General features: G+C 48.5%; 1 protein-coding gene across 11 annotated transcripts in view; it reads right to left on the minus strand.

Annotated features, from left to right (window-relative positions):
* The window catches only part of TRAPPC9 (trafficking protein particle complex subunit 9), a 726,907-nt gene extending 699,794 nt beyond the window's left edge, over positions 1-27,113 (minus strand). For 2 of the 11 annotated variants that reach the window (XM_065519669.1, XM_073999511.1), the window contains exons 1-5: positions 26,217-26,318; positions 20,284-20,357; positions 18,724-19,317; positions 15,040-15,060; positions 4,266-4,411 (exon numbers count right to left, since the gene is read on the minus strand). In XM_065519669.1, the coding sequence (XP_065375741.1) occupies positions 4,266-4,411; positions 15,040-15,060; positions 18,724-19,317; positions 20,284-20,357 (835 nt within the window). In that variant the 5' untranslated portion in view covers positions 26,217-26,318. Of the gene's footprint in view, positions 1-4,265; positions 4,412-15,039; positions 15,070-18,723; positions 19,318-20,283; positions 20,358-26,216; positions 26,319-26,876 lie in introns of those variants that run through there. The other 9 variants (XM_065519666.1, XM_065519665.1, XM_045399285.2 and 6 more) reach the window with 6 other exon arrangements.
* Between the last annotated feature and the right edge of the window lie 316 nt (positions 27,114-27,429).

Below are 27,429 nucleotides of genomic sequence, written 5' to 3' on the forward strand. Positions count from 1 at the left end.
GCATTCCTACACAGACTGTGCGGTGTGTTCATCCATTCACATGAACGGCATTCCTACACAGACTGTGCGGTGTGTTCATCCGTTCGCATGGCCGGCATTCCTACACAGACTGTGCGGTGTGTTCATCCATTCGCATGAACGGCATTCCTACACAGACTGTGCGGTGTGTTCATCCATTCACATGAACGGCATTCCTACACAGACTGTGCGGTGTGTTCACCCGTTCGCATGGCCGGCATTCCTACACAGACTGTGCGGTGTGTTCATCCATTCACATGGCTGTGCGGTGTGTTCATCCATTCACATGGCTGTGCGGTGTGTTCATCCATTCACATGGCTGTGCGGTGTGTTCATCCATTCGCATGGCCGGCATTCCTACACAGACTGTGCGGTGTGTTCATCCGTTCGCATGGCCGGCATTCCTACACAGACTGTGCGGTGTGTTCATCCGTTCGCATGGCCGGCATTCCTACACAGACTGTGCGGTGTGTTCATCCGTTCGCATGGCCGGCATTCCTACACAGACTGTGCGGTGTGTTCACCCGTTCGCATGGCCGGCATTCCTACACAGACTGTGCGGTGTGTTCACCCGTTCGCATGGCCGGCATTCCTACACAGACTGTGCGGTGTGTTCACCCGTTCGCATGGCCGGCATTCCTACACAGACTGTGCGGTGTGTTCATCCGTTCGCATGGCCGGCATTCCTACACAGACTGTGCGGTGTGTTCATCCGTTCGCATGGCCGGCATTCCTACACAGACTGTGCGGCAGACTGCGCCAGGTTCTGGAGCTACAGAGATGTATAACGGAAAGTGCTCTGGACTGAAAATATTTCACAGTAATAGCACCAAAGCAAGACCAGAATGCCTTTCCAGACCACGCGCCTCCTAGGCATCTGCTCCTTTTGGGGCTATAGACCTCCCTCTTCCTCAAAAACAGCCGTATCAACTCCCTACGCAGCCCGTTCTTCTCTCACGGCGTGACAACCTAACAATCTCCAGCTATGCCACATGCCTTATAAGGTGTGCCGCAGTATTCATCTCTATCAACTTTATCCATTAATTCAGTGGCCCTTAAACTTTTGCTCTAAAAACTCCTTGATGCTCTTAAAAATGAGGATCACAAAGAGCTTTTTTTGTGATATGGGTTACACCTGTAGATATTTACCATGTTGGAAAATAAAACTGAGAAAAGGATTTAAGTATTTATGTATTAATTTCTTTTAAAATAGGCCAGGCATGGTGGCTCATGCCAGTAATCCCAGCACTTTGGGAGGCCAAGGTGGGTGGATCACTTGAGGTCAGGAGTTTAAGACCAGCCTGGCCAACATGGTGAAACCCCAACTCTACTAAAAATACAAAAATTGGCTGGGCATGATAGCACACACCTGTAGCCCCAGCTACTCGGGAGGCTGAGGCAAGAGAATCTCTTGAACCTGGGAAATGGAAGTTGCAGTGAGCTGAGATCACGCCATCACACTCCAGCCTGGGCAACAGAGTGAGACTCTGTCTCAAAAAAATAAAAATAAAAATAAAAAATAAAATAATAAGCTTGTCATGTGTTAACATTTTTATGAAAGATAATTGTGTTCCAAAACAAAAATAAAATACTGGAGGAATGGCATTGTTTGACATGTTCATATATTTCTTTAATGTCAGAGTTAATACAAGTTAGCTGGATCTTCTATCGGCTTCTACATTCAGTCTGCTGTGATGTCAGGCATAAGTAGCTTCTGGACAACCCCCCTGTCCACTTCTGAGGGGCTGAGCATGGAAGAGACCCATGGCATACAGCACCGTCCTTCTCCGTGTGCCCTTAAGGAGTCCTCCTGATCCAGTCCAGTGCCGCATGGGGAAGGCATATGGGCGGTACCAGTCTTTCTGGAGAAGCACCTGCTGCACAGGCCCTAGTCTCAGAGCCCACTGGGAGACGCATAGATTCTCCAATCGATATAATAAGGAGTACTTAGGGAGACAGCGCTCTTTCAAGAAAACCAAGTAAAACTATGTCTTTCTCAGCCTGCTTAATTCTTTATCTGCTTCTCTTTTCTTTTCCATCCCTAATGCTCACTCCCTTTCTTTCCCCACTTTTATTTCTCTAGCCTATTTAAAAAACTAAATTTAAGTCCATTTTAAGTTTTGTTTTTGTTTTTTCTTAAGAGACAAAGTCTCACTCTTGCTCAGGATGGAGTGCAGTGGTGCGATCATGGCTCACTGCAGCCTTGACCTCCTGAGCCCAAGCGATCCTCCTGCCTCAGCCTCACAAGTAGCTGGGATTACAGGCACAGACCACCAAGCCCAGCTAATGTTTTTTAATTAGTTTATTTATTTATTTATTTTTGTAGAAGTGAGGACTCCCTATGTTGCTCAGGCTGGTCTCCACCCAGCTAATGTTTTTTAATTTTGTTTTGTAGAAGTGAGGTGAAGTAAGGTTTTTTTATTTTTTATTTTTTGTAGAAGTGTTGGGATTACAGGCATGAGCCACTGTGCCTGGCCATTTGAAGTATTTCTTATATTTGGCTGGGCACAGTGGTTCATGCCTGTAATCCCAGCACTTTGGGAGGCCAAGGCAGGCAGATCACCTGAGGTCAAGAGTTCAAGAGCAGCCCAGCCAACATAGCAAAACCCCATCTCTACTAAAAATACAAAAATTAGCCAGGTGTGGTAGTGCACGCCTGTAGTCCCAGCTACTCAGAAGGTTGACGCAGGAGAATCACTTGAACCCAGGAGACGGAGATTGCAGTGAGCCAAGATCATGCCACTGCACTCCAGCCTGGGCAACAGAGCAAGACTCTGTCCCCAAGAAAGAAAGAATTTGTTGTATTTAATATGTTCTACAGCACCTCATTAAACTTCTGTTACAGAACTCACATCATTACTTCATTCTGACTTGTATTATCATTAAGTGGTTGACAGGCGTCCTTGTTAAACTGTCAACTTCAACGAAAGAACCCTGCTTTAGTCCTTACTCACACATTGTTCTTTTAACAAGCATTTAGGGAGCATCTGCAACATGTCAGGCAATGGACACAGCCAGTCCATCCTCCCAGGACCACCCCCAGGAGGCACAGTCCCCAAAGGGAAGACCACACACAGACATCCAATTCCAGCACAAAGTGTCGGCAACATCTCAGGTAGAGCACCTGCTCTGCCGACTGCTGTGGGGGATCGGAGATGGCTGTGCTTTGAAGTAGGATTTCTTCTTGCCTTTCTTTTAATTTTTAAGATTGACATAGAGTTCACACACCATATAATTCACCCACTTGAAGTGTACAAGTCAGCAGTTTTTAGTACATTCACAACTGTGCAACCATCACCACTATCTGACTCTGGAACATTTCATCACCCCAAAAAGAAACCTTATGCCCATTAACAGTCACTTCCCATTCCCCCTCTTCCCAGCCCCTAGAAATAGTCGTCTACTTTCTGCTTCTATAGATTTGCCTGTTCTAGCCACTTCATATAAATAGAACCATACAATCTGTGGCCTTTTTCATGTCTGGCTTCTCTCACTTAGCACAAAGTCGTCAAGGTTCATCCGTGCTGCAGTGGTATCACAATTTCACTCCTTTTCATGGCAGAATAATATTCCGCAGTATGCCCATACCACATTTCGTTTATCCATTCATCATGTGACACATGGAGGAAGTTTTGAGGGATGAGTCTAAGAGGTGAAGATCACGGGGAATGGCATCCAAAGCAGAGGACAAGTTAAACTAAGAACAGAGAAAAAGGGAAAGTGTGGACAGGGCCTCCTTCAGAGGACACATGGCACGGCGGGAGGAGGGCAGCAGATACGGCAGGGAAGCACCCCAGGTTGCCTGGTCATGGCAACCACCACAGGCTGGCTGCTTTTCCTCCCTCATCCCTCCTTTTTGGGGACTTTCTTTTTCCATTTCCTCTCATTTCTTTTTTTTATTTATTTATTTATTTTGAGACAGAGTCTCGCTCTGTTGCCAGGCTGGAGTGCAATGGTACAACCTCGGCTCACTGCAACCTCTGCCTCCTCGTTCAAGCAATTCTGCTGCCTCAGCCGCCCGAGTAGCTGGGATTATAGGTGCCACCACCACACCCAGCTAATTTTTTAGTAGAGACGGAGTTTCACCATGTTGGCCAGGATGGTCTCAATCTCTTGACCTCATGTTCCACCCGCCTCAGCCTCCCAAAGTGTGGGGATCACAGGCGTGAGCCACCAAGCCCAGCCTCTCATTTTAAATAACAGTTGAAACAATTACATATCAGATCATCTTCATCAGCTCATCTTACCTCCAAGCCACAGAAAGTCATTCACAGAACGCAGCAGCTCCACTGACATGTGGTAATGTACCAGGGAGTCCTGCAGCATCCCCGCCTGCAGGCACAGGTCCCCCACGTGCTTCCGCATGCGGCCTTGGCACCGCTTCTTGTAATGTCTAGAAAATAAATGAAAATGTATCTTCATTACTATACAACTCCCACCCAGAAAGCACTCTGACTAAGCACTATTCAGTTCTCACTACTAAAAATGCTAAGAAGGCAACTGTAGGCTCTATAATTTTAAGTCAGCAATAATCATTGCCAGTTATGTGAGCCGGAGTGGTCTTGACTTCAAAAATGTACTCCAAGCAATTTTTTTAAAGGTGATAGGTACATAAGGACTTCTACCATGTATTTCACGTAGGCAATGTTAGAGCTGGATTTTTCTTTTTAGATTTTTCAGTTGTGACATTAGCATAAAGAAGTCTATGTTTCAGCTTTTTAAAAAAAATCAACTATCTTCCACTTCTTAACATCAAACTTATTATTATTTTATAAAAAGAACTAGGCTGCGTCTTATTAGCCAACCATTTGGCTTTAGCAAATAAGACGTTTATCCTCATTATTTCAGGGCAAGCTTTAGGAAAGCGTTCAGAGGGCAGGGCCTGGGGTGCCCACTAACAGCTCTTTAAACACTGGCAATGATATGCTATTAAATAATGCAAAGGCTTCTGAGTCCCTATCAACTCAGGAGCCAAAGCAACTGTACCAAAATATTCCTTTTATCATTTTTAAATACTTCTAATCTTTAAATGTTATATTTCTTAAGACAGATGATTTTTTTTAAAAAAGAAAAACTGCAGCTGGATTAAACTTTCCCTCATCGAGAAAGCAGTCTTATCAAGAATGAAACTCCTTTGGAAATCCAGAGGATGTGACGTTTTTTAAGTAAATGAATGTTACTGACACATCTCAATATAATGTTAAATCCTATCATGTCTAACTCTAACGAGTTACAAACTCTTTGTTACTCTGGAATTTAGCTTTTCCATTCTATATATGTTTGGAATAAAGATCATGATGTAAGGCAGATGCAGAAAGAAGGAGAAATGCCAGCCTTCGTTTGTCTCCTTCCTGGCCACAAGGCAGTGTCAGGATGGCCCCTGCTAACAGACCCTCACCATAAGAAAATACAGCATCTGGCAGGGCACAGTGGCTCACATCTGAAATCCCAGCACTTTGGGAGGCCGAGGCGGGCGGATCACGAGGTCAGGAGATGGAGACCATCCTGGCTAACATGGTGAAACCCTGTCTCTACTAAAAATACAAAAAATTAGCTGGGCGTGATGGCGGGTGCCTGTAATCCCAGCTACTCAGGAGGCTGAGGCAGGAGAATCACTTGAACTTAGGAGGCAGAGGTTGCAATGAGCCAAGATCACGCCACTGCACTCCAGCCTGGGGGACGGGGTGAGACCCCGTCTCAAAAAAAAACAAAAAAAAAAAAAGAAAAGAAAGCATCTGAGCTGCTCCTCCCATCCCAACAGCAGTCACCTCAGCAGCCTCCGCCTAGTCTCGACTCCCCACTCTCCACCCCCTTCCCTTCATTGCTGCTATACACACACAGCCAGAGTGTCCTTCCCAAAGCACAAATTGGTCTGTGTTCCTCCTGCACTGCAAACCTTTCACAGGATGCTCAATTCAGTCGTAGGGAGAGGCATGCAGTCCACAGCCAGCCCCTCCCACAGCTCTGACCTCCCCTCCTACCACTGTGCCCTTGCACTCCACAGGCAACCTTGCTGCAATGCTGAAGGCCCCCTACCTCAGGCTCCGTCTGCCTCACAACTTCAACTCTCTTTTAGGCTCATCTCAATGACCAGTTTCTCAAGGAAGCCTTCCCTGACTCCAACCTCTGCACTTTGGGTTAAGTGTCCTTAATGTGTTTCTAGAACATTGTTACTGGTTTTTTTTTTTTGGTTTTTTTTTTTTTTTTTTTTTTGAGACAAGGTCTTGTTCTGCTGCCCAGGCTGGAGCCCAGTGGCACAATCACAGCTCACTGCAACCTCCAACTCCTTGGCGCAAGAGATCCTCCCCACCTCAGCCTCCCCAGTAACTGGGGCCACAGGTGTGCACCACAACACCTGGCTAATCTGTTTTTATTTTTTGGAGAGATAGGGTCTCCTTATGTTGCTCAAGCTGGTCTTGAACTCCTGGGCTCAAGTGATCCTCTTGCCTCAGTCTCCCAAAGAGCTGGGATTACAGGCATGAGTCACCGTGCCCAGCCAGCTCTTACTCTCAAAGGTAGACAGTGTTTTGCTCACTTCCTTGGTAGGTTATCCTGTTCCAAATGGGAAAAAAATTCAGTATCCAAATGGACATTTTCCTCCACCGGTAACATAACTGTCAACTCTTAATATATGAAAAAGTTTACAAATACTACTGCATATTAGTTTAATACATTTTAAATTAGACTTAAAAGCAACAACAAAACTTTACTCTTAACCAATCAGAAAAAGCTTTGCTTTAGAACATCCTAAAGAAGTAAATTAGGCCAGGCATGGTGGCTCACACCTGTAATACCACTTTGGGAGGCCAAGGCAGGAGGATCACTTAAGGCTAGGACTTCGAGACAGCTGGGCAACAGAGCAAGACCATGTCTCTACAAAGGTTCAGGTGATCCTCCCACCTCAGCCTCCCCAGTAACTGGGACTACAGGCGCACAACCCCTTGCTCAGCTAATATTTATATTTTTCGTAGAGACAGGGTCTCGCCATGTTGCCCAGGTTGGTCTGGAACTCCTGGGCCCAAGCAATCCACCTGCCTTGGCTCCCAAAGTGCTATATTTATAGGCGTCAGCCACTGTGCCCAGCCTACAAAAAAATTTTTTTAATTAGCTGGGTATGGTGGCTCCCACCTGTAGTCCCAGCTACTCAGGAGGTAGAGGCAGGAAGATCACTTGAGACCTGGAATTCGAGACTGCAGTGAGCCATGATTTTGCCACTGCTCTCTAATCTGGGCAACAGACCAAGATCCTGTCTCTTAAGAATAAGAAAGGAGTACATTATTACATCTTCACATGAACGTCACAAAAGTGTACACCTGCTATAGCAGAATATAACCCACAAAATTCCAAAAATATTTTTCTACTAGCATCTTCTAAATTAAATAAATAACTTGTTTTTAAAAGTGCAAACATTATGATAAACAATTTGTTTCGAAGACAGGACTTCTACAAAAAGAAGTCATACAAATACTCTTATAGTTTTTCATATGAAAGTCATGATACAATAAAACCATACAAATATTTTAAATTGTATAAAAACAAAATGAGCCAGGTATGGCTCATGCCTGTAATCCCAGGTGGTGGCTCATGCCTGTATTCCCAGGGACTCGAGAGACTGCCATGGGAGGATCCCTGGAGGTCAGGAGTCAAAGACCAGCCTAAGCAACACAGGAAGACCCTGTCTGTATAAGAATTTTAAAAATTAGCCAGGCCTGCAGTCCCAGCTACTCAGGAGGCTGAAGCAGGAGGATCCCTTGAGCCCACGAGTTTGGAGCTGCAGTGAGCTACGATTGCGCCACTGTGCTCCAGCTGGGTGACAGAGCAAGACTCTGTTTCAAAAAAAAAAAAAAAAGAGGCCAGGAGCAATGGCTCACGCCTGTAATCCCAGCACTTTGGGAGGCCGAGGTGTGTGGATCACCTGAGGTCGGGAGTTCGAGACCAACAGGGAGAAACCCCCCTCTACTAAAGATACAAAACTAGCTGGGCGTGGTGGAGTATGCCTGTAATCCCAGCTACTCAGGAGGCTGAGGCAGGAGAATCACTTGAACCCGGGAGGCAGAGGTTGTGGTGAGCCAAGATCGCACCATGGCACTCCGGCCTGGGCAACAAGAGTGAAACTCCACCTCAAAAAAAAAAAAAGAAATTGGAATTAAGAATTGACAGAAAAATCAATAAGAATCGGATAATCCCCTAATCCATACTGCTCTAAAAGCAAGAATTATGTATACCTATATAACAAACCTGCACATTCTGCACATGTATCCCAGAACTTACTTAAAGTATAATTTTTTTAAAAAGTAAAAGAAAATTTTTTTAAATTTAAAAAAAAGCAATAATTAAATTATAGGCAAAAACCTGACAGTCTCGGCTGAAAAAGGGAGATGCATCCCTTCTGGAAGCTGCAAAAAACGCCCATTACACAGCTTCAAACACTGTAACAGAAGGCACCCAAGCTGCACTTCCTCTCTGCACTTAGCACTAATTAAATTTAATCAGAGATATAGGCTGTATTATTTTCATGACTCTTAATCAGATTAAAGAAGAGAATGGGCCGGGCGCGGTGGCTCACGCCTGTAATCCCAGCACCTTGGGAGGCCGAGGCGGGCGGATCATGAGGTCAGGAGATCGAAACCATCCTGGCTAAGACCATCCTGGCTAACATGGTGAAACCCTGTCTCTACTAAACATACAAAAAATTAGCCGGGCGAGGTGGTGGGCACCTGTAGTCCCAGCTACTCGGGAGGCTGAGGCAGGAGAATGGTGTGAACCCGGGAGGTGGAGCTTGTAGTGAGCTGAGATTGCGCCACTGCACTCCAGCCTGGGCGACAAAGTGAGACTCTGTCTCCAAAAAAAAAAAAGAAGAAAATGCTTAATATGTTTGTGATTTTGGTACTATTTATATGGCTTATGGAAAACAAGAGCTTGGTATTCTAGTCCAAAAAACAATTTATCTGCAAAGAAATTCCTATATTCAAATCCAAAGAAAAGCTAAAGCTGCTCAACAACAACAGTTTTCAATTAAAATCCAAGGGAACCTGGATAAAGAGAATGTCTTTTGCAAGGTCGTGGATGGTATTACATAGTTTAAGAAGTCCTTGGGCCTGGTGAGGCGGCTCACGCCTGTAATCCCAGCACTATGGGAGGCCGAGGCAGGCGGATCACAAAGTCTAGAGATCGAGGCCATCGTGGCCAACATGGTGAAACCCTGTCTCTACTAAAAATACAAGGATTAGCTGGGCATGGTGGGGTGCACCTGTAGTTCCAGCTACTCGGGAGGCTGAGGCAGGAGAATCACTTGAACCCGGGAGGCAGAGCTTGTAGTGAGCTGAGATGGCACCACTGCACTCTGGCCTGGCAATGGAAAGAGACTCCATCTCAAAAAAAAAAAAAAAAAGGGCCAGGAGCAGTGACTCATGCCTGTAATCCCAGCACTTTGGGAGGCCAAGGTGGGCTGATCACGAAGTCAGGAGATCGAGACCATTCCGGCTAACATGGTGAAACCACGTCTCTACTAAAAAATACAAAAAATTAGCTGGGCGTAGTGGCGAGCGTCTGTAGTCCCAGCTAATCGGGAGGCTGAGGCAGGAGAATGGCATGAACCCAGGAGGCGGAGCTTGCAGTAAGCCAAGAGCACATCACTGCACTCCAGCCTGGGCAACAGAGCGAGATTCTGTCTCAAAAAAAAAAGTCTTTGTATACTTAAATAATGGTTACAGCCCATAATTTTGCACTACAATATTTTCGGGTGGGGAGCCTTTTTACTACACGCCTGATGTAAATACAATATGAATACTAAAAGGTGCTCACATGGTAGAGTTAAAGCGGCAAAGCAGACAACCTTAAGATGCAAGAGCAGCCGGGCGCAGTGGTTCACGTCTGAAATCTCATCAGTTTGGGAGGCCGAGGCAGGCGGATCACCTGAGGTCAGGAGTTCAAGAGCAACCTGGCCAACATGGTGAAATCCCATCTCTACTAAAAATACAAAATGAGCCAGGCATGGTGGCACACTCCTGTAATCCCAGCTACTCAGAAGGCTGAGGCAGGAGAATTGCTTGAATCTGGGAGGTGGAGGTTGCAGTGAGCCGAGATCGCGCCACTGCACTCCAGACTGGGCAACAAGAGTGAGACTCCGTATAAAAAAAAAAAAAAAAAAAAAATTAACTGAGTGCCGTGGCACACACCTGTAATCCCAGCTACTCAGAGCTGGACGCACAAGAATGGCTTCAGCCTCAAAGGCGGAGGTTGCAGTGAACCAAGATCGCACCACTGCACTCCAGCCTGGGCAACAGAGACAGACTCCATCTCAAAAAAATAAAAAATAAAAAAATAAAAAATGCAAGAGAGCTCTAAACAGAAAGTAAAAAAAGAAAAGAAAAGAAAAAAAGAAAAAAAAAGAAATGCAACATTTTATACTCAGTTTCAGATGCTTTATGGATCATTAACTGATACTGTACCTTGCCTAATGAAAAACTGAAAACAAATTGTTAGTGTTGATTTCTTCCATCTGAATTTTTTTATGTTAAAGTTTGAATATTAAAACATCACTCCATAAAGAAAGAGCAAGAAGCCAGCCATGGTGGTTCATACCTGTAATTCCTGCATGGATTACACAGCATGCCTGTAATCCCAGGCAGATTGCTTGAGCTCAGGAATTCGAGACCAGCCTGAGCAACATGGAGAAACCCCGTCTTTACAAAAACATACAAAAAATTTAACCAGGTGTGGTGGTGCATGCCTGTAGTCCCAGCTACTCGGGAGGCTGAGGTGGGAGGATCACTTGAGCCCAGGAGGCAGAGGTTGCAGTGAGCCAAGATCATGCCACTGCACTCCAGCCTGGGCAACAAGCCAGACCCCATCTCAAAAACAAAAAAGAGAGAGAACTGAGAAGTTCTCATTAAAAGTTCAGAAGTGTCTACGTTTTATTTTGCATATGTGCATTATTTGCAACCATGTCAATGTAAAAGCAAAATGAAAAACCTATCTCCCTGGGATGTAAAACACTTTGATGCTACCTAACTATCAAGGAAGTCAGAGCTCTGTGAAATAAATCTGCAGCACTTAAGCAAGAGAAGTTCTTTTGACAATTTTTCTGAAAGGCTCTGAAACTGATTTACTTTAGTCTTCCAAGTATAAGAGGAAGGTAACATAATTAGGAGAGAGAACATGCATTTATTTAAAGTCTGAAGGACCTGAGTTTGAATCCTGCTGTTTCATTACCAGCTGGGTGATGCTGGACTCATTATTTAACCCCTCTGAGAATGCTTCCTCTCAGCAAATTGGGCCTGTTACCATCTGCTTCAGGTGGCATCAGTGCAACATAAATGAAATAGGTAGGCGGGTGGCTAACTGGTGTCTGACGTGTAGTCACATTTGTTTCCCCTCTTCTCCCCTTTTAAACTTGTATTACTCCCATAGTCAGGTTTAAGCCTCTGATGATAGGCTGTCTTATTTGTCCTTGTATCCACTCAGCATAGTGCCTTACACTTAGAAGTGTCAAAGAACTGCCTCCAGCCGGGCACAGTGGCTCACTCCTATAATCCTAGCACTTTGGGAGGCCAAGGCAGGTGGACTGTCTGAGCTCAGAAGTTCAAGACCAGCCTGGGCAACATGGTGAAACCCCGTCTCTACTAAACAAAATATAAAAATTAGCCGGGCATGGTGGCACACACCTGTAGTCCCAGCTACTCCGGAGGGAGGCAGGAGAACTGCTTGAATCTGGGAGGCAGAGGTTGCAGTGAGCTGAGAACATGTCACTGCCCTGCAGCCTGGGCAACAGAGTGAGACTCTGTCTAAAAAAAAAAAAAAAAAGAACTGCTTCCTCAATAGTAACTAGCAATGTTCATAAGAGGGTTTTGTTTTTTGTTTTTTATCTTTTATTAAAAAGAGCTATTCCAGAACTATCCAACAGTCCTCCCCCAACTCCCCAGTGCCTCTCTCCTCAAGGTGCCCTTCCTGATCTGCCCTTCTGGGTCCACGGGAAAGACAGTCTGTTCAGCTGGGACTTCATCCTGCTGCCAGGACAGAGGAGGCGAAGGGCAAATCTGGCCACATCATTCCCTTCGGATTTCTTTAGTAGCAGCCCCACTCCCAGCACCTTTAGAAGAAGTGGCAGCTGCACCTAAAACCCCAAACTCGGTGGAATAACATCGAAAACCCCAGCCAGGAGCGGTGGCTCACGCCTGTAATCTCAACACTTTGGGAGGCTGAAGCAGGCGGATCACCTGAGGTCAGGCATTCAAGACCAGCCTAGCCAACATGGGGAGACCCCCATCTCTACTAAAAATACACAATTAGTGGGGCGTGGTTGCAGATGCCTGTAATCCTAGCTACTCAGGAGGCAAGGCTGGAGAATCACTGGAACCAGGGAGGCGGAGGTTGCAGTGAGCTGAGATGGTACCACTGCATTCCAGCCTGGGCAACAAGAGTGAAACTCCAATCTCGGAAGAAAAAAAAAAAAAAAAAAAGAATCTGGGCTGTCCTCCAGTCTCCTGGTCATGGCAAGCACCCAGGGGTCAGCCCGGGGCCTTCCTCCTGCCTCCATCTGCATTCTCCCTCACTCTCACTCAGCTCATCCACATTCAGGATTTTCAACACAACCATGTGTCTCTCTAGTCCACCTCCTGCCCCTGAGCTCCAGACTCACATCCGATTGCCTCTTTAATGTCTCCACTTGAATGCCCAACAGGCATCTCAAAAAACACTTCCCCCATGGCCTCCCAGTTTTCCCCATGGTAAGAAACAGCCCACCAGTGCCGTGCTGTTTGAGTCACACTCTCAAGACAGATTTCTCCCTTCTGTCCATCATCTTTTCCCCAACTCTGTCTTTCAAGTATATCATAGCTTGGTGCCCCAGCACCTAGCACAGCACACAGCAAGCTTCCCGTAAATGTGTGCTGAGTCACCTCGGGAGGGCACCTGCTAATCAGGGAGGTCTCTCCCGGCACAGGTCGCTTAGGAAAGGCACTTGTCTCTCACACAGGAGGCGGAGAGAGCAGCCCAGAACAAGGACTCAGGACTCTCCTGTGGTCTGAACTCTGAACGGCCTGCGGTCCAGGAGAGTGCCTGGGTTGTGAACTCAGAGACTCGGCTGCCAGGAGAGCGGGGAGGAGGGAGCCCAGGCCAGGCTGTCCCCATCGATTCTGGGAGCCAGTGGCAGCAGGAAAGGCCCACAGCCCGGGATAAACCAGCCACCACCGGATGCCCTGCATTTTCCAAGCTGGACAGCTACGACTGCCTGTACTTAATACATTCATGTCTCTTCTGTTCCGCCACCCTAGAATGTGATGAAATCTTTCAGAAAGCCCAGCCTGTCTCAACTGGGACAAAGCAAACGAAGAATGAAAGTGTTGGTACTTGGACTAGAGCACTAAGGAAGAAACAAGGCCCCTGGGCAGTGAGGTGGTGGCAGCAGGTCACAGAATGAGAACCTTTCCCTGAGAGGGATGAAACCACAGGGGACTAGGCCAGCCAAAGAGTGTCCCGCAGTGCTGCCCTTGGTGTTGGAGGCTCTAGATCAGTAATGCACACAAATGATGTGCCACCAGTGAGGGACATTAGCGTCAACAAATACAGACACAGGCTTGGCGCTGTGGCTCATGCCTGTAATCCCAGCACTCTGAGAGGCCAAGGCAGACAGATCACTTGAGGTCAGGAGTTCGAGACCACCCTGGCCAACATGGTGAAACCTGTCTCTACTAAAAATACAAAAATTAGCCTGGAGTGGTGGCACGTGCCTGTAATCCCAGCTACTCGAGAGGTTGAAGCAGGAGAATCACTTCAACCCAGAAGGCAGAGTTTGCAGTGAGCCAAGATCGTGCCACTGCACTGCAGCCTGGGTGAGAGAGTAAGACTCTGTCTCAAAAAAAAAAAAAAAAAAAAAAAAAAGGCAGACACAGCTATGTCTTACCTACATGAGGTTAAATGGAAAATCTTGGGCAGGTAAGAGCCTGTACAATAGCTACGGGTGAACTGCCTCTCTGGTTCTGAATGCTCATTGGCAGAAGCAAAAAGGAAACAGTGGTCACTTATACAGGGCCTTGTGTCTACAAGATCCAAGTGAACTAGAAGGCCATATTTCCCTGATACTTAAACAAATTGCCCTTGAGCCCTCATATGGGGCACAAAAGACGGGGGTGGGTTTTTTGTTTTTTATTTTGAGATGGAGTTTCGCTCTTGTCGCCCAGGCTAGAGTGCAATGGCACGAGCTTGGCTCACTGCAACTTCTGCCTCCCGGATTCAAGTAATTCTCCTGCCTCAGCCTCTCAGGTAAGCTGGGACTACAGACACATGCCACCACACGCGGCTAATTTTTTTATTTTTGGTAGAGACAGGGTTTCACCATGTTGGCCAGGCTGGTCTCAAACTCCTGACCTCAGGTGATCTACCCGCCTCGGCCTTCCAAAGTGCTGGGATTACAGGTATGAGCCACCGCGCCCAGCCTGGTGGGTTTTAGAATGGCCTATGTCTCCTTTATGGTGGAAAGTCGCTGAGGCGAAGGAAACGGGAAACGGCATGCTCAAGGCAGAAGCAAAAGAAAAGACGGGCAGCCGCGCCCTCCCGCAGCTCCCCTGGCCACTAGCACACTCCAGCACCAGCGCTCCTTGCCTTCATGCACAGCCCACAGCCACAGCCGGGAATCACATGCCAGAAAACGTTGGCTCAGAAGCCCAGGATCAAGCAGTTAAGCTATCCCAGGAAAAACCCCTACAGCCGCCTAAATCAATGAGCAATTCACGTCCTCAAAACAAACACACAAAAGAATAAAGGCTCATGTGTCACTCACTAAATGCTACAGACTGAACAAGATCCCCCAGAGCAAGTATTTTAGCAAACACCAAACGCCAATGGGTTACGTGCTAAAAAAAACAAAGCTAAAATTAAAAAACATATTTTAAAAAAATGAAAAGACTCTCCAGTTAACATAAGATTTAGGCAGCAGTGTTTGTTTTTAAAGCAGTGAAGGCTATGAGAAGGCAGCGCAGAGGGAAATCTAGCTACTTTTAATGCAACGTGTTCCCGGCCTACCTTTTCACACCCAATAACACACTCACAGGGCAGTATGACAGAAAAAAAGAAAAAGAAAAGAAAGAGGAACAAGCAAAAATTAGAAACATATAAGAACAGAAATAATTTTGATAGCTACAACACTACACGGACAAGAACGGGCCATGGGTTTTTGTGAGGGGCACATGTGAGCTTGTAAGTAAACTACACCTGCACCTCACGTCCCAGGAAGTCCAGGACCTGAAGGGAGAATGATCTGTCAGGGGGCCTATCAGCATGGTCAGTGTGTCAAACCATAACTGGACTTACATCTGGACATTTCCTGTTGAGCTACCAAATACTATCCCATTCCGGGTTGGACACTTTCTCACTCCTACCAAGAGTTGCAGGGGAGAGCAAGGCTCTGCTCCTGCACCAAATCATTCCTTCAAAAATTAGAGAATCGGCCACGCACTGTGGCTCACGCCTGTAATCCCAGCACTTTGGGAGGCTGAGGCAGGCGGATCACTTGAGGTCAGGAGTTCGAGACCAGCCTGGCCAACATGGTGAAACCCTGTCTCTACTAAAAATACAAAGATTAGCCAAGTGTGGTGGCACACACCTGTAATCCCAGCTACTCAGGAGGCTGAGGCATGAAGAATCGTTTGAGCCCAGGAGGGAGAGGTTGCAGTGAGCCGAGACGGCGCCACTGCACTCCAGCCTGAGTGACAGAGCAAGACGACATCTCCAAAAAAAAAACAATTGGAGAACCATGGAGAAACAAAAGCAACAACAGGTTATCCATTATGAGAGGAGGATGTATTTTATTTCAGTTCACTGGTGTCATGATCTCACCGAATTTCAAATGCTAACTGACGTCTAATTGCGGTTGTCCCACTACAGTGAGCAAGCAGCTGTATTTGCCGCTGTATTTTCAGTGCCTGGAGCCATGCCTGGCATATGAAGGCTCTGAACGAACACTTGTCAGTCATTATCCACTATGTGTGACACACCGCGTTGCAGCACACTCCCGTTCCTCCTGCGGGGTTGTGAGCACAGATTTCAAAAGGCAAAAAAGACCTGGTATTCGAAGGTGGATCTGCAACCTCACAGCCAAGAAGTGGGTGACTGAAAAATGTCACTGGTACTCATGTGGCAAAGGAGGCAGGCATGAGTCAAGGGGTCAGAGCGGGGTTCCTGACCCATGCTGCCTGTGAGCTTCAACCCTTCACCCCTTCTCTGTAAAGCGGGGGCAGGCCACTCCCTGCCGACCTCGCAGGTGGCCGCCAAGCTGTGCATAGCATAGAGCAACACCTCATCATGGATGACTCCCACAGATGCCTGCTGGCTGGACAGCAGTGTGCGCTCTTCAAGAGGCACAGGAGGCACAGCAGAAGGCAACGAGATGAGGTAGAAAGGTCCTGGGCCTTAGAGACAGACCTGGTACTTATATCAGCTCTGCTACTCAGTGGCTGCCCAGGTCTCTAAACCTTGCTGCCTCAGCCCCACATCAGCCAGCACAGCAACCCGGCGTAGATCACAGGGCTGCCGTGAGGATTAAATACAGAGCAGGTCTACGGCATGCCTTTCCCTTTCCTGAAGCCAAATATGCACATTTGGGTGAAGAAATGAAAATTCCTTCCTTCCAGACCCTGCAAAGCACCACAGTCAGGTATGACTGAGGCTATTCTACGCTTCCAACTCTGAGGGCTGGACTTAGACTACTGTGTCTCAATTCTGTGATCATTTCTCCTCATACTTACCAACAACCAGAAAGACACCGTTTGACCTTAAATTTTAGAAACATGCTGAGCACCTACTTTGCAGCAGGCACTGTGGTGGCATGCACATGACATCACTGAATCCTCACCTGTGGCTCATCAGCCAATCCTACACAGGAGGAGGGAGAGCCCTGTCCAAGCCAGGAGGCCAGTGACTGACACAGGGACACATCACTTTCCCTGGCAAATGGGGACGCCCTCTTGGCAAACAGTTGCTGCCTAGGCTTGCATCTCATCCAGCTCTGCAGAACAGCCACCATGGCAAGACAGAGCAGCGAACAGAGAGTGGAAGGAAGTGGCAAGGAAGAGCTCATCTGAAATTCTGATTTGAAATAAAGTTTTAGACTTAATAACAGGCAAGATGGGAAGCCGACCTTTTCCTGCTCTATCCAACACTCCTCGTACACAGAGAGAATGGACAGACTTCCATTTGTATAAGGTAGCTGTTTAGGAGCTCCCAGGTGGCATTTCTGGCATGCGATACCTGTGCTTGGCTGCTCTGTAAGTGAGGAATTCGACACTGTGGCCATCAGGAGGGAAAAAGTAGCCACATACGCAGGGTGCACAGCCTGGCAATCAGGAGACATGGGCTCTACTTCTAGCTCAGCTAGGACCTAGCCCTTACCTCTCCAGATTCACCTCTCATCTGTGAACCAAAGGGATGAGACTGAATAAGTGTTCAAACTGTGCTCTAGCACAGTGCTGTCCAACAGAAATAAAACACAAGCCACATAAGTAAATTTCAGTTTCTAGTTGCCACATTTTTAAAAGTAAAAATGAAACAGTTGATACTGATTTTTAAAATATAGTTTATTTAACCTAAGATAGGTAAAATACTATCATTTCAACATGTAATCTATATAAAACATATTAGCAAGAAAGTTGGCCAGGCACAGAGGTTCACACCTGTAATCCCAGCACTTTGGGAGGCCAAGGCAGGCGGATCACTTGCGGCCAGGAGTTCAAGACCAGCCTGGCCAATGTGGCAAGATCCTATCTCTATTAAATATACAAAACTCAGCCAGGCATGGTGGCACATGCCCGTAGTCCCAGCTACTTGGGAGGCTGAGGCATGAGAGTCACTTGAACCCGGGAGGTGGAGGTTGCACTGAGCCAAGATCGCGCCACTGCTCTCCAGCCTGAGAGACAGGCTGTCTCAAAAAAAAAAAAAAAAATAGCAAGAAAGTTTATTTTTGCAGAAGTAAGTCTCAAAATCTGGCATGGGTTTTCTTCACCGCCCATCTCAACTCAAACTAGCCTCGTGTCTAGTGCTCAAAAGCCACAACTGGCTGTGGCTGCTGTATTGGACGGAGCTCCAGGAGTCCCACAAGGGGAGCCCCACTAAAAAAAAGGGGAGTGTACACGACAACTCTAAAAGACCCCCCCAAACCAAAGCCTGTCTCTGTCTTTAAAAGTCACTGGTTTTTGGGCCGGGCGCGGTGGCTCAAGCCTGTAATCCCAGCACTTTGGGAGGCCGAGGCGGGCGGATCACGAGGTCAGGAGATCGAGACCATCCTGGCGAACACGGTGAAACCCCGTCTCTACTAGAAAATAAAAAAAAAAAAAAAAAAACTAGCCGGGCGAGGTGGCGGGCGCCTGTAGTCCCAGCTACTCGGGAGGCCGAGGCAGGAGAATGGCGTAAACCCAGGAGGCGGAGCTTGCAGTGAGCTGAGATCCGGCCACTGCACTCCAGCCTGGGCGACAGAGCAAGACTCCGTCTCAAAAAAAAAAAAAAAAAAAAAAAAAAAAAAAAAAAAAAAAAAAGTCACTGGTTTTTGTCTGGTTGGTTTTTTAGCGGCTCTCAAACAGATTCTGACAGGAAGTCATTAGTTTTAAAAACCGAAGGACAACACCTTTCTACTCCTTGCTGCAATAAAATTCTGCCATGTGCTTTCCCTTTCTGATGTAGGGAAGCCAAGGGGCCTGGGTCTCTGGGTAAACTTACCTGCTGTCTGTGTCCAGTCCTACAAAATCCTTTTTCTCAAACGGGACACAGAGAAGGGGGATCTTATCCCCAGACTTGTCTGTGGCTCTGTCCAGACGCTTGGACTCCAGCACAATGAACAGTGACTCGATGAAGTCCTCGATTCTCTTCTCCACTGTCTGGCAGTCCTCGTAGTTGGGGTAGAAGGCCACGTCGGTGCGCGGCTGCTCCACGATCTCCCCCTGCAGCCCGAAGACAAAGAGCCGGGAGTCATACAGCGTGGAGCCGTAGATCTCCTTCTGCACGTGGAACTTCTCGAAGGTCTGCGGCCAGTCCTTGGCCGAGAAGCAGTCGGTGATGGTGATGAGGCCCACGACTTTGCGGTGGGTCTGGAAGTCTCCCCACTCGTTGTTCTCGGGTGGATAGTGGTGCCTGTAGCGGATGTAGAGGACTCGCTGGGAGTCCCGCACGCTGATCTGACTCACAGAGCAAATCCTCTTATAGATCCTGAAGAAGTTCTCCTCAGAGACGATGCCCACAGGCTGGACCACCACGAGCAGTGTCTGGTGGTCCTCAGCACACTGCATGTAATCAGGGACGCTCATTTTGAAGTCCCTGTTCAGAGAGAAGAAATGAGGCTGTGAGACGCAGAGTCCTGAGAGCTGACAGCCCACTCTGGGAGGCAGTGACTCTGACCTTCGCTAGCCAGAGGCAGGGGAAGCCACAAGGAAAGCCATAGCATCAACAGGTCTTAGGGCTCTACACGTGGCTGTCACAGCTCTGATCATAATGCTGTAACTGTTGACCTTCAGTCCCTCGGCCTCAGCTTGGAGCTTCTGCAGAAATGGGGCTGCTTCTTGTCTTTCTATTCCCACCACCTAACCAGGAGTACTAAGAGTCAGTGCTCAAAAATATCTGTTGAGTGAATGAATAAACACGTGTGTAATTGCTCCCCCATCCCCTCAATAGGATATTAAGAAAAATCCACCATGCAGTCAGATCTGGATTTGAATTCTGGGCTCCCTGGAACTCCTCAACTACAAAATAGTGGTGATAATAGAACTTGTCTTGGCCAGGCACGGTGGCTCACGCCTGTAATCCTAATACTTTGGGAGGCCGAGGCTGGCAGATCACTTGAGGTCAGGAATTCGAGACCAGCCTGGCTAATATGGTGAAACCCCACCTGTATTAAAAATACAAAAATTAGCTGGGCGTGGTGGCACGTGCCTGTAACCCCAGCTACCCGGGAGGCTGAGGCAGGAAAATTGCTGGAACCCGAGAGGTGGAAGCTGCAGTGGGCCGAGATCGCACCACTGCACTCCAGCCTGGATGACAGAGTGAGACTCCATCTCAAAAAAAAAAAAAAAAAAAAGAGGTGGGGCACGGTGACTCACGGCTGTAATCCCAGCACTCTGGGAGGCCGAAGCGGGCGGATCACGAGGTCAGGAGAGATCGAGACCATCCTGGCTAACATGGTGAAACCCCATCTCTACTAAAAATACAAAAAAATTAGCTGGATGTGGTGGTGGGTGCCTGTAGTCCCAGCTACTTGGGAGGCTGAGGCAAGAGAATGACATGAACCCGGGAGGCAGAGCTTGCAGTGAGCCGAGATCCCGCCACTGTGCTCCAGCCTGGGCAACAGAGCCAGACTCCATCTAAAAAAAAAAAAAAAAAGAATTAAAAGAAAAAGAACTTACCTTATAAAACTATATTTAGATTGAGGAGGTTGCGAATGTAAAGGGCCTAGCATTGTGCCTACCATAAAAGGAGAGATTACACAAATATACCACCACTCCTTTATAAATGGGAGAGTTGCCATAACCTCTCTGAGCCAATTTTGTCGGATATAAAAAGAAAACGTTATTACCTGATTCCCCAGAGCTGGGGAAAAATTAAATTAGATGACCCACATGAAAGAATCTGGCTCATAGGAGATCCTCAATACATGTTTGTTGAAGGAATGAGTGAACAAACAAACAAATGGACAATCGAATGAATGCTGGCCCCAGCCCACTGACGGTCAGGATGGAAACCCCACTGCCTGGAAGTCAGGGCTGATATTCAACTCCCAGCTCTACACGCACGACCTGGGTGACCTGGAGCAAGCCTGTGCACCTCCCTGAACCCCAGTTCCATCGTGAATAAAAATGAGGATAGTAACACATACCTCAAGATGTCAGCGAGTCAACATTCTGGTTGTGATAACGTACTGTGGTTTTGTAAGATGGCACCACGGGGGGAAATTGGGCAAAAGGTATATAGGATCTCTCGGTATTATTTCTGACAAATGCACATGGAGCTACAACTACTATAGTCTCAAATAAAAAGTCTAATTTTTGTAAAGGTGAGGGAGATTAAATGAGCTCTCTGTATCAAATAAGATGTCTCGATACACACCTCCACTGTCCCCATCAGCGGGCTCACACTTCCTCAGGGGATTTGGCCATGGTCCCCATGGCCAGAGGCAGCTGTACCATGAGCTAATGGGGTTCAGCTTCAGGCCCCTTCCATGGCCCTCTATCTAATTTTGCTTTTTTTTTTGAGACGGAGTCTCACTCTGTCGCCCAGGCTAGAGTGCAGTGGCGTGATCTCGGCTCACTGCAAGCTCCGCCTCCCAGGTTCATGCCATTCTCCTGCCTCAGCCTCCCAAGTAGCTGGGACTACAGGTGCCCGCCACCACGCCCAGCTAATTTTTTGTATTTTTAGTAGAGACAGCGTTTCACTGAGTTACCCAGGATGGTCTCGATCTCTTGACCTTCTGATCCACCCACCTCAGCCTCCCAAAGTGCTGGGATTACAGGCGTGAGCCACTGCACCTGACTAATTTTGCATTTTTTTTTTTTTTTTTTTTGAGACGGAGTCTCGCTCTGTCGCCCAGGCTGGAGTGCAGTGGCCGGATCTCAGCTCACTGCAAGCTCCGCCTCCCGGGTTCCCGCCATTCTCCTGCCTCAACCTCCCGAGTAGCTGGGACTACAGGCGCCCGCCACCGCGCCCGGCTAGGTTTTTTGTATTTTTTAGTAGAGACGGGGTTTCACCATGTTAGCCAGGATGGTCTCGATCTCCTGACCTCGTGATCTGCCCGTCTCGGCCTCCCAAAGTGCTGGGATTACAGGCTTGAGCCACCGCGCCCGGCCTGCATTTTTAATTTTGTTTTCTTTTTCTTAAATAGGAAACCCAAAACTGCATGACCTTCAGGTCACCAAAGCCTGACTGCAGAGATCGTGGCAGTAACTCTCCCAGGTGAGACACTAAGACTAAAATGACATAGCCACAAGACCTCTGTGAAATTCTAATGGCAAGCCTCTCACCCTGCACTGAGAGAAGGACTGCGTGTTGGGGGCTATCCCATTCTGACTATGCAGATCCCACAATGGACTATACACCGCAACCCCACCACTGCAAACTTCAAAAATGCACATGGATAGGGGAATATGGACAAAATTATATTTAAAGGAAAGGAAACCCTAGCCTCCCAACATGTCTTGTTTCTGCCCAGGATCTAAACAGTTCACAAGTATATTGTATGTGTATGACTCGGCCCAAGTCCCCGACTCCGGTGCTCACACTCTCAAGGACGATGCCCCACTCTCTCCTGCCCTTTCCCCACAACGATTCCCTCAAGAGTCTTTTCTGCACACAAAAACCACCTTGGAAAGAACCAAAATCACATCATCTTCCAACAAAGAGGCATAACACCCCTCGGAGGACATATCAAAATACTGAGCAGGGGAGACTGGAGAGGGCATGTTTCTCGAAAGCAGGCATGGGTTTAACAGAAGTTGAGAAACACTGAAGCCGTCATTCTACAGAGAAGGAGAGTGCGGCCCACCGCAGATGAAGAAAGGGCCGTATTTTAAAAGTATCATCTCGGCCAGACATGGTGGCTCACACCTGTAATTTGGGAGGCCAAGGTGGGAGGATCACTTGAGGTCAGGAGTTCGAGACCAGCCTGGTCAACATGGCAAAACCCGGTCTCTACTAAAAATACAAAAATTAGCCAGGAGTGGTGGCACACACCTGTAGTCCCAGCTACTCCGGAGGCTGAGGCAGGAGAATTGTTTGAACTCAGGAAGTGGAGGAGGCAGTAAGTCAAGATCACACCATTACACTCCAGCCTGGGCAACAGAGTGAGACTCCATCTCAAAAAAATAAATAAATAAAAATAATTTAAAAATAAAAAGTATCGTCTCATCTAAAAAGCAGCATAATCAGCCAGGTGCGGTGGCTCACACCTGTAATCCCAGCACTTTGGGAGGCCGAGGCAGGCAGATCACTTGAGGTCAGAAGTTGGAGACCAGCCTGACCAACATGGAGAAACCCTGTCTCTAATAAAAATACAAAAAAATTAGCCAGGCGTGGGGGTGCATGCCTGTAATCCCAGCTACTCAGGAGGCTGAGGCAGCAGAATCGCTTGAACCCAGGAGGTGGGGGTTGCAGTGAGCTCAGATCGTGCCACTGCACTCCAGCCTGGGCGATAAGAGTGAGACTCCATCTCAAAAAAAAAAAAAAAAAAAAAAAAAAAAAAAAAAAAAAAAAAACCTGACCTCATACCTGTGATCTCAGCACTTTGGGAGACCAAGTCAAGTAGATTACCTGAGGACGTCAGGAGTTCGAGACCAGCCTGGCCAACATGGCAAAACCCTTTCTCTACTAAAAATACAAAAATTAGCCAGGCATGGTGACATACACCTGTAATTCCAGCTACTTGGGAGGCTGAGGCACAGGAATCGCTTGAACCCGGGGAGGAGGAGGTTACAGTGAACTGAGATCACACTACTGCACTTCCAGCCTGAGTGATAGAGTAAGACTCTTAACAAAAAAAAAAAAAACAAAAAGGCCCCAGCCACTGAGCCAGTTCTGGTATCTGAGACTAAGCTAATACAGGTATTAAAACAGCAAAAATATATATCTTCAACTTGGTAGTTCCTCCATAGAGCTACCATAAAACCAGCAATCCAAGAGATCTGAAAACATGTGTCCACACCAAAAACTTGTACAGGAATGTACACGGCAGCATTATTCCTCTTTTCTTGAGACGGAGTTTTGCTCTGTCACCCAGGCTGGAGTGCAGTGGCAGGATTTCAGCTCACCTCAACCTCCACCTCCCAGGTTCAAGTCATTCTCATGCCTCAGCCTCCTGGGAAGCTGGGACTACAGGCGTGAGCCACCATGCTCGGCTAATTTTTGTATTTTTAGTGGAGATGGGGTTTTGCCATGTTGTCCAGGCTGGTCTCGAACTCATGACCTCAGGTGGTCCACCTGCCTCAGCCTCCCAAAGTGCTCGGAATACAGGCACAGTATTATTCTTATTTGTTTGTTTGTTTGTTTTCTCACTCTGTCGCCAGGCTGGAGTACAGTGGCGCGATCTCAGCTCACTGCAAACTCCGCCTCCCAGGTTCAAGGGATTCTACTGCTTCAGCCTCCCCAGTAGCTGAGACTACAGGCGCCCGCCACCACGCCCAGCTAATTTTTGTATTTTTAGTAGAGAGGGAGTTTCACCATGTTGGCCGATGGTCTCAATCTCTTGACCTCATGATCCACTGCCTTGGCCTCCCAAAGTGCTGGCATTACAGGTGTGAGCCACCACGCCCGGCCAGGCACGCATTATTCTTCATAGCTAAGGAGTGAAAACAACACAAATGTCCATCAACTGCCTGATACACAAAATGTTAAATCCATACAATGGGATATTATTCAGCCACAAAAGGAACAAAGTGCTGATGTAAGCCACAATGTGAAAAACTTCTGAAAGCATTGTGCTGAGTGAAAGAAGCCAAATACAAAAGGTCACATGTTGTATGATTCCATTAATATTAAATGCCCTGAATATGCAAATCTATATATATCGAAAGTAAATTGGTGGCTGCCAGGGACTGTGGGAGGGGGAAATGAGGAGTGACTGCTAATGGGTATGGAGTTTCTTTCTGGGGTGATGAAAATGTTCTGGAATTACAATGGTTACACGAGTGTGAATATATTAAAAATCACTGAATTGGCCGGGCTCGGTGGCTCACGCCTGTAATCCCAAAACTTTGGGAGGCCAAGGCGAGTGGATCACGAGGTCAGGAGTTCGCGATCAGCCTGGCCAATGTTGTGAAACCCCGTCTCTACTAAAAATACAAAAAAAAAAATTAGCCGAGCATGGTGGCATGAGCCTGTAATCCCAGCTACTCGGGAGGCTGAGGCAGGAGAATCGCCTGAACCCGGGAAGCGGAGGTTGCAGTGAGCCGAGATCGCACCATTGCACTCCAGCCCAGACGACAGTGCGAGACTCCGTCTCAAAAAAAAAAAAAAAAAAAAAAAAAAAAAAGGCACTGAATTGTACACTTCAAAGCAGTGGATTTTATGGCAGGTAATCGAGGCTCAATGAAGCTGTTATTTTTGACACACTAGATTTCTGAAACATTCATTGTTTACATGTTTCCAGACAACTATTTTTCCCTCTGGTCTTCCACACAATTTTTTAAAAAAACGAACAAACACACACAACAAAACCTAGCCAGATATTTAGGACGGGAATGTTCCTGGGCCTCCAATATCATTAATCCGATGCTCTGTTTCATGTTAACAAATAAAGATGTCATAGGTAGCTATGACTACCTTAGAAACACTGGACAGTCACCAGTTTAAACTAGGGCCATGGGGGATGGAAGGGATGTCACTCCCCCACACCTTCCAACTGGGCCTTGCTTCCAACGTTTTAATTCCTCTCTCTATAAAAACATTTGAAGACAGACAATGCATCCTAACACGGGAAAACTTTCGGTTAACAGACATTCACGTTGGGAAGGTCCGTAGGAGTGGAGGGGCGTGGGGTGGGCTGACAGGGAGAAGACCACAGGTCAGCAGGCTGATTTCCTCTCCCCACGCTTCCCTGGGATAAGTTGGAGTTGACAGCGCGCTTATCCCACAGAGTACCGCCTGATGCCGCCCAGCTAGATCGGAGGCACTTTGAATCCACGAGACAGGAGGGAAAGAGCTAGAGGAGAAGCCCGGGATCGCAGGGCGGGGAAAGCGCCGGGGGCGTGGGCTGTGCAGGTCCCCAGGCCCCAGCCGCGTGTCCCAGACCCCGCGGGCTCCAGGGGGCGTAGCCAGGCCCAGAGGCGGGGGACTCCAGCGTCGCGGACGGCCCGGGAAGGGAAGTCAGGCGGAGACAGCTCGGAGGCGCAGAGGGGAAGGGGACCCCGCCGCGGGCTCGGGACAGCAGAGCCGGCCCGGGCAGCAGGTGTGGGCCGGGTCCCGGACAGGTGTCCGCCGGGTCTTCAGCGGGTGTGGACACGGCCTTGGACAGGTGTAAGCAGAGCGCCAACAGGAGCGAGGGCGCCTCGAGCAGGTGCAAGCTGAACCCCGGCCGGGCAGCGGACCCGGACAGGTGTGGTGGGCTCGGCCCGGACAGGTGAGGACCGGGCGAGCCCCTCCGCGGGACGCACCGACTTCGCGGCCAGCCGCGCAGCCAGCCCTCCCCGCAGCCGGCCCGAATTGCCTGACCGGGAGCCCCCCCGCTTTGCACTTACACAGCCGGTGGCCTCGGGCCCGGAGCGGGAGCCCACGACCTGGCGGGCAGCGGGACCGAGCAGCCTCTGCGGCCACTTCCCCGGCTCGGGGCTGGCGCTTCCGACCAGCGGCCGAGCCGGCGCTGCTCCTGCGCCTGCGCGGAGGCCGGGCCCGGGCCCGGGCCCGCGATCCGTCCCGGGTTTTGCAAGAGATGCGAGGGAAGCCGGGGGCAGGAGCGAGGGAGAAAGGAGGGAGGAGGAGCTAGGGAGAGAAGAGGGGACAGGGGGATGGAAGGAACAGGGGGAAGGAAGAGGAGGGGAGCGGGAGGAGGAGGGAGAGAAAAAGAAGGGGTGAAAGAAGAAGGGAGGTGGAGCGAGGGAGAGAAGGAGGGACAGGGAGGAAGGGGACAGAGGGAGGGAGGAGGAGGAGGAGGGGTGAAAGAAGGAGGGAGGGGCACCGAGAGAGAATCGGGGACAGGGAGAGGGAGGAGGAGGAGAGAGGGAGGAGGAGGGAGAGAAAAAGGAGGGGAGAAAGAAGGAGGGAGGAGGAGAAGTAGGGAAGGAGGGAGATGGAGGGAGGAGGCAGAGAGGGACGGGCAAGAGAGCGGAGACTGGGAGGAAAGTTTCTGCACCTGGGGCGGCGCAGCTGGAAGGAGGCCTAGTCCTGTCTCCGCCGCTTACCAGTCCCTCAGGGCGCGCAGCTCAAACTTCACTTCCTCTGTGAAGCTCCGGGGTGGAGGCCCCGCGGAAGCCCACTGTGGATACCCCTGGCACCCCACATGACCCCCACGGTCGTGACCCCCCTTTTCAGGTTGGGTGACCGTGGCGCGAGCGGCCTGGGAGCGCCTCTAGAATCGCAGGGTCCGGGAGGCGCGTGAGGTGCGAGCCCCAGCCTGGGTCGGCTGCCCCCTGTGTGGCGCGCGGTCTTGATCCCCAGCTGACACCATGGCACTCCCGACTTTGAGGGCCCCAACAATCCATCCACATAAAAGGTTCCAAAGAGGCGACAGGGGCTAGGACAGCTGTCGTTAGTTCAGTGCCAAGGCGCCAAGCTTGCTAAGTGTGGGCAGAAGCCATTTAAGGATTTAAAACCCTCTGGGTTCCAAAACAATAAAATAAAGCTGGAGATGGGGGAGGCTTACAGACTTAAGATGCCCAGCACATGAATTAACAGTGGCATCCTCAGGGAAGATGGAAAACAGAGCCGTTCTCCGTTTTGTATGTTTAATGTTCT

Source organism: Macaca fascicularis, chromosome 8 (assembly GCF_037993035.2).
Source record: "Macaca fascicularis isolate 582-1 chromosome 8, T2T-MFA8v1.1".
NCBI classification, from domain to species: Eukaryota; Metazoa; Chordata; class Mammalia; order Primates; family Cercopithecidae; genus Macaca; species Macaca fascicularis.